At 33.8% G+C, this 6,996-nt stretch overlaps 3 protein-coding genes across 4 annotated transcripts; 2 read left to right on the forward strand and 1 right to left on the reverse strand.

Annotated features, from left to right (window-relative positions):
• The first annotated feature begins 391 nt into the window (after positions 1–391).
• Positions 392–2,136, forward strand: tsu (40S ribosomal protein S12 homolog tsunagi). Of its 2 annotated transcripts, XM_013320480.1 has the most exons (6): positions 392–428; positions 511–588; positions 714–816; positions 915–1,032; positions 1,161–1,274; positions 1,651–2,136. In XM_013320480.1, exons 2-6 carry the CDS (start codon positions 528–530, stop codon positions 1,753–1,755), a joined length of 501 nt encoding a protein of 166 aa, XP_013175934.1. In that variant the 5' UTR covers positions 392–428; positions 511–527; the 3' UTR covers positions 1,756–2,136.
• An 841-nt stretch (positions 2,137–2,977) lies between these two features.
• RpL23 (ribosomal protein L23) lies at positions 2,978–4,323 on the reverse strand. The gene is given in 4 exon segments (NM_001312510.1): positions 2,978–3,201; positions 3,530–3,657; positions 3,997–4,080; positions 4,273–4,323. Coding segments are annotated over 4 exon segments (423 nt in total). The 5' UTR covers positions 4,286–4,323; the 3' UTR covers positions 2,978–3,003.
• Positions 4,324–4,801: 478 nt separating this feature from the next.
• Prosbeta7 (proteasome subunit beta type-4) lies at positions 4,802–6,483 on the forward strand. Its single transcript, NM_001312858.1, is given in 5 exon segments — positions 4,802–5,011; positions 5,098–5,310; positions 5,455–5,590; positions 5,778–5,923; positions 6,288–6,483. Coding segments are annotated over 5 exon segments (789 nt in total). The 5' UTR covers positions 4,802–4,877; the 3' UTR covers positions 6,448–6,483.
• Positions 6,484–6,996: the final 513 nt, after the last annotated feature.

Below are 6,996 nucleotides of genomic sequence, written 5' to 3' on the forward strand. Positions count from 1 at the left end.
TTTGATTAACATGTTTACTTGATAACTCCGCAACGGTTCAGCACGTGTTATTGAAACTGATACAGATATAGACATTGACCCGAGTAAGACATGTGATACTTTTCACCCTTTTTTTAATATTGCGCAGACGAAGTCGCGGCCAAAAGTTAGCATTATTCTTAAAGTGCAGTTTTCGCTATCTACTCTTTGTCCTTTATTTTAGTTCATCTACTTAACCCTTTTAATTATATAAAAATACAATTCAAAAAAAATAAACGACGAATATTAGTGAAGTAAAGTGTAGTGAATCCAAAGTAATGAACATTTTCCAAATAAACTGTGACCTAAAGGTCTATGTTACCAGGTCATAGAATTAAAAAACAATTCAACTAAAACTCTTTGATAAAATGTTTGACACATGACATTTTGACACGCATCGTTTGCACATCGTAAGTTTTGTAGTTAAACATTTTATTTCAATAATACCTTAATAGGGACATAACAGCTAAGATAAAATCCGTTTGCATTTAGTGTTGTATTGATCTACCATGGCTGATGTATTGGATATTGAGAATTCCGAAGAATTTGAGGTTGACGAGGACGGCGAACGTGAGTAGCGTCAGTGACAGTTATTCATAAATAAATAAGATATATTGCTTTCGTGCAAATTAAATTGGTGATAATTTTATAATTGCTGTAACTGTAAAGATTTTATTAATTATGATTTATTTTAGAGGGAATCGCAAGACTGAAAGAGAAGGCGCGTAAACGTAAAGGTCGTGGATTTGGCAACGAAAGCGGTGGCGGCGGCGCAGCAGAGCGCGGGAATAGGGGAAGGTAAGAGGATACAAAGTAAAGGGGGGTTGTATTTCAACAGAAAAATTAAATACAAATTAGTAAAAAAACATTTATTTATGCTTGTGTATTTATTTTAGATATGATAGTTTAGCGCCAGAAGGTGATGGTAATGCACCAGGACCGCAGAGATCTGTAGAGGGTTGGATATTGTTTGTCAGCAATGTTCATGAAGAAGCACAGGAAGAAGACATACAGGTATGTATTGTTATAACTGAAGTAACTAAATTTTTAAACCTGATACACTAAAGATGATAAGTGTCACCAGTGTCTCATTAATGAAGAATTTAGGCAGTCTACATACAAAAATTTACTTTCTCTTTCAGAATCAGTTCTCAGAGTTTGGTGAGATTAAAAATATACATTTAAACTTGGATCGCCGTACTGGATTCTTAAAGGGATATGCTTTAGTTGAATATGAAACATACAAACAAGCTGCGGTAAGATCTTTTTCACTTTTTTTCAATTGGTAAGAACCAAATTTATAAATGGCAAGAGCATCGGTGGCTTAGGAGTTAAGCACTTGACTTGCAATCTGCAGATCCTGGGTTCGAATCTAGGCTTGTACCAATTTGTTTTTCCATTTTCGACTTACATATATACCTTTATGCAACATTCTTATGGTAAAGGAAAACATTGAGAAGCAACCTGCACATATCTGCAAAGAAATTCAATGATATGTGTGAAGTTAACTAACCCACACTGGGCCACCTCTAACTCTGTATGCTCTGATCCCCACAGTGGGGTTGTATAGTGAGCTGATGGTGTAAGAACCAATTATCTGAATAGTAAATATTGTGAATTTTAATATTACAGAGTGCCCGTGAGTCATTAGATGGTGCTGATATCTTGGGACAGGCAATCTCAGTGGACTGGTGTTTTGTAAAGGGACCAACCAAAACCCACAAGAAGAGGCGATAAATCTTTTCTATTTAATAAATAAATCATTAGAGTTATGTATTGCACTAATTATTATTAGTTAAAAGTTTTTATTTGTAACACCAGATTCCTGTTTAATATTTTAAAATAATATGCAATGTTTGACCAGGTGAAAGTGTACTAAATAATGTATTAGTTATGAACAGATAATGTGCTTTAGTTAACATTTTCATAAAAGTTAACACATTCAATGCCACCAATTTGTGTATGGAAACTTTTGTACACAAAAAGTTAGTGGCATTGAAAGTTTTAAATGTTTGTCAATATTTTTATGTAGCTTTATAGCATAAAAAAGTGCTTTGCATAACTCTGTATGTAATGTCTATTACTTAGGCATAAGCTAATATAGATAAGTCTTTCATATGTTTCGTTTTATTTAACTCGTGTATATTAGGAATTCTATAAGAAACAACTGGACTGAATATTGTCGCTGAGCGTCGGTGGCTCAGTGGTCAAGCTCTTGACTAGCAATCTGCATGTCCTGGGTCTGAATCCCGCTATGTACCAATGTGTATTTCGATTTCCGATTTACATATGTACATTTATCCGGCGGTTTTATGGTGAAGGAAAACATCGTGATGCAACCTGCACATTTCTGAGAAGAAATTCAAAAGATAAATGTGTAGTCAACCAACCCGCACTTGGCCAGCATGGTTGACTATGGCCTAATCACCCTAAACTTAGGGTAGGCTCCGAGCCCCTCTGTGGGGATGTATAGTGAGCTGATGAATATTGTCAGTTCTCTCACAGCTCCTTATGCATAAAACTTGTATTAAATGAAAGAAGAACTGCAGTTTGTATTTTTGGTTAACGCAAAATGTATGCATATTGCACAAAGTACATCAATCAATATACTGAGGCATAATGCACAAGAATTTAGATAAAATGAGTGGAACACAAGAATGAACTTCATTGAATAGGTGTGCATAAACTTTGAAAATGTATGGGCATGATATTGTAAATGTTCCAGGGATGGGAAACTTATACATTTCAACATGCCATTTTTCTAAAGAAATGTTAATGAGGTCTGACTTTTTTCTTAGTCCATAGTATATTTGAAATCAGGGTGCATGCCATTGGTTGCCACCCCTAGTGAAATATACTTTAAATTTTCTGTGTAAAAGTTAACATGCCAGACAATTCATTGGCCATAAATTTGTTGATAGATTATTAATTTTAAGAGGAAGAAAAAATAAAAGATTTGTAACTTTTCTTAAGTTTATATTATACTCAAGCTATTGAGCTTGCATTTGAGGCAATACGGGGCCACAGATCAGCGCACTCTTTCGCAACAGGTCCGGTGATAGCTGAGCCCTTCATCTCTCCTTTGTTGTTCACTATGACGCCTGCATTGTCTTCAAAATATATGAAAATTCCATCCCGCCTTCTAAATGGTTTCCGTTGCCTGATAACCACTGCCGGCATTACCTGAAATTTGTTAGGTGAAATGTTGTAGAAATTATAATAAACATTACAATATTGTTAATAGAATATATAATTGCTTCAGTCAGCCAAGGTGTATCTACAGACCTTTTAGGGATGTTCAGACATTGATTATAGCGAAACCTTTGGCATATCATCATATTAAGAACTTATTTGATATGGCTCTTTAACTTAGATTTAACAATACTTTTTTTGTTTGATGAAAGATGCTGTACTAGTAAAATTACCTAAAACTACTTATTAATGCTGGTTGCATGCTGGCAACAGTTACAAATAGTTAATGTACAAATCAAAATATAAATTTTATGTTTACCTTTTTCCTGAGTTCAGGTTTGCCTTTCTTGACGGTGGCTACAATCATGTCACCAGAGCCAGCAGCTGGGAGCCTGTTCAGGCGACCCTTGATACCTTGCACAGCAATCACATAGAGGTTCTTTGCTCCTGTAGCGATATGTTTCAAGATTTGAGGAGAAAATAATATAGTTAATGAAATATAACAATTCTAAAAAGTTTACTATTTATTTGTAAAAGTAACACATTTGAATAAAAATTATTTATTTGCGAAAATTGCTAATGACAATACATTGTTAAACTTTTTTTGAGCATGTCAACATGTGTTTATTATTGTAACTATAATTCTGCGGACTGAACAACCTCAGACACAGCCAAGGAAGAAATCACTATATTTCATAAATAAATGTATATTTTGATCATCATCGGTGTGTTCAGAACCTTTAGAAGTAATTATAGGTTATGAATACAAACAAGTCGAAACATTACCTGTGTTGTCGGCGCAGTTAATAACGGCACCCACTGGTAAACCCAGTGAGATACGGAACTTCGCTCCCGCGGAACCACCACGTCCTTAAAAATAAAAAATATGCACACTTTAACATCGTTCACTACAACACTTTTAGTACGAAGAAAACATTTGGATTCCAAAAATAAACGCGCATTATAGATTACGAACGCATTAGGATAGTATCTCAACATCTTTAATTATATTTTTCTGTAATATGGGACTTGATTATAACGGATATTTTATAATTCACAAACCTCTCTTAGACATTTTGTTGTGTCACTTTTTAAAAGAGGGATTCAAAAGGATCGTGACAGAGATGAAGTTAGCATTCAGTGTTACCTGTTAAAACGTAAAATTCTCTTAACTTTGTTTCTAAAGTTGCATGCTAAAAATAGGAAATAAAAAATTATTTTTACCGAAATAACTTTATTATTTTTACCTTAGAAAATATTTTTATTTACATTTTAAATGTCTTAAACAAACTTCCAAATTTGTAATACTTGATTTGCGTGTGTTTCACATTTCATGTGTATGATGTTTTCATTTCATCATTTCATATTATTTATGCTACTTGTAGGCGGTTTCAAAGACTTGATGAAAGTTAAATGAGAAAAAAGAAAAATCAAAATTCCTAAATGTTTTCAACGGTTTTTCTATATTCTAGTAAAGTTTATTATTTATAGGAGATAAATTCTAGCTAAAAAGTGTTTGTCATTGTCATTACATTCATATTGTTACACACTCTGTGGTTTTCATTTTCATATTTCAATGCGGCTTGTCATTTGTCATTACAATACAAAATTTGTTAGAAAACTTTTCAATTCAAAGTTTCAATAATTCCATTTTATTATACAGGAAAATGGCTTTTATGGGTGACATGATAAGTCCTTCGCCCTTATGGCAAAACGGGCCATCCCCTGGTGCTTTCTATAATTTCCCTGGAAATTCACATCACGGACCTTCGAACCACACTAATCAGGACTTTAGAGCCCAGTAAGAACAGTTACTGATTTTTATGATTACGCTTAGTGACCATTTAATGAAATGTTAAATTCATGACTAATATATTATTGTTTCAGCTCAGCAGCCCCTATAACCACAACCACTACTGTAATTGGCATAAAATTTGATAAAGGATGTGTAATTGCAGCTGATACCCTCGGATCTTATGGCTCTCTCGCTAGATTTAGAGATTGTCCCCGTGTATTAAAGGTCAATGATCTTATTCTTCTTGGCTCTGGTGGAGATTATGCTGACTATCAATATTTGAGGGATATCATTGAGCAAAAAATGTGAGTACGAGATTTAATAATGTTGATAATCTTATATTTCTACCATTGATCTGTTAAGTTGGACATACAACATAATGCAAGATGAATATATGGAGACTGTGTCAGAAAACAATAAGAGTTGTCAGTTGTGTTATTCTTTCTCAGTATTGATGAGCAATGTATCGGAGACGGTCTGCAGTTGAAACCCAAGTCACTACACTGCTGGCTCACACGTGTCCTCTACAACAAGCGCAGCAAGATGGATCCTTTGTGGAGTAATTATGTTGTTGCTGGCATTCAGGTAATTATAGTATTATATAACGGATCACATTGAAATTCGGCATACATATAGCACATAACCTGGAAGAACACATAGGCTACAAAATAAGTTTTTTCATTATCACGGGGGACATAGTCTCGAGCAACAGCTATTATTCAATAATTTTATAACTTAAATTAATATATAACTGCATGTATTTCATATGTAGGATGGCGAGCCATTCCTTGGAGCTGTAGACAAGTTAGGTACAGCTTATGAAGATGCTGCCATTGCAACTGGAATGGGTGCATACATGGCAACACCTTTGCTGCGTGATGTGCTTGACAAGGGGCCATTGAATGAAGAATCTGCAAAGTATGTATTTCTATATTTGTTATATTGTTATGTAAAGTGTAATCTTTATATTGTGGTTATTTACAATGTTAATACATCATCAGCTGACTATTTGTCCCAAATGAGGGCCTCGTAGCTCAGTTAGGGGTGACTACGCCATAGTCAACCACACTGGCCCAGTGCAGGTTGACTTCACATACATATTTGAATTATGCTTAGATATGTACAGGTTGCATCACTTCTGTTACTTGAAAAACGCATTGATACAAGGCAGGATTTGTACCCAAGATCTGTAGTTTACAAGTCAAGTGCTTAACCTTTGAGCCACCAACATATTTGATGACAGGAAATTATTTTCACTAATGAAATATTTATAACTTTCCAGAGCATTAGCACGTAAATGTATGGAAGTGTTGTACTACCGTGATGCGCGCTCGTTCCCGCGCTACCAGTTGGGTGTGGTAACCGCAGCCGGTGTTGTGGTGGAAGAGCCCACTGAGATAGGCCAGAACTGGACCCTCGCTCACATGATACATATGAAGTGAACACTTTGTAGCACTAATAAATGATTTCTTTTTATACCTTGTTGTTTTATTAAAGAAAATAAAAGAATAGACAATTTAAGTAACTTTTTCTTTGTGCCTTTGCCTTCTTTATGGTATTGAAATAAAACGATGGAAAAGATGGATTTCTTGCAATTCCAAAGAACTAACGAAAGCCGTCAAAATTCAAGTATTTTTTTTTCAGACAATAAAAGAAAGGAGCAATAAAAGTCAAGTATTGAACATAGAAAAATATTTATTTCAAAATATACATTTTTTCTAATTTGTTGAAACAATTTTTTCAATTAAAAATTTCCTCTAATTATTACTAATCGATAAATATTATTAATAAATGCATTTTTATTAAAAATTTAACATTATTTACAATTACGAATTAATACTTAAAATAAGTAAAATAATTTATTGACGGAATTATAATGAAATCGAAGATAATAAATAGAAAAGATAACTACAAAATGTTAAAGATCTTGACAAAAAATCTTAACCTACAATAACTCGGAAGTGAATATTTCTAATAAAGTTTTTTACACA

This window comes from Papilio xuthus, unplaced genomic scaffold (assembly GCF_000836235.2).
Source record: "Papilio xuthus unplaced genomic scaffold, Pxut_1.1 DF825946.1, whole genome shotgun sequence".
Classification (NCBI taxonomy): Eukaryota; Metazoa; Arthropoda; class Insecta; order Lepidoptera; family Papilionidae; genus Papilio; species Papilio xuthus.

Bases quoted from the DNA above. Each gene is read 5' to 3' on its own strand.
- tsu (XM_013320480.1), top strand. From the start codon at position 528: ATGGCTGATGTATTGGATATTGAGAATTCCGAAGAATTTGAGGTTGAC. The intron at 1,033-1,160 runs GTATGTATTGTT...TTTCTCTTTCAG, and splicing joins CACAGGAAGAAGACATACAG to AATCAGTTCTCAGAGTTTGG. The intron at 1,275-1,650 runs GTAAGATCTTTT...TTAATATTACAG, and splicing joins AAACATACAAACAAGCTGCG to AGTGCCCGTGAGTCATTAGA.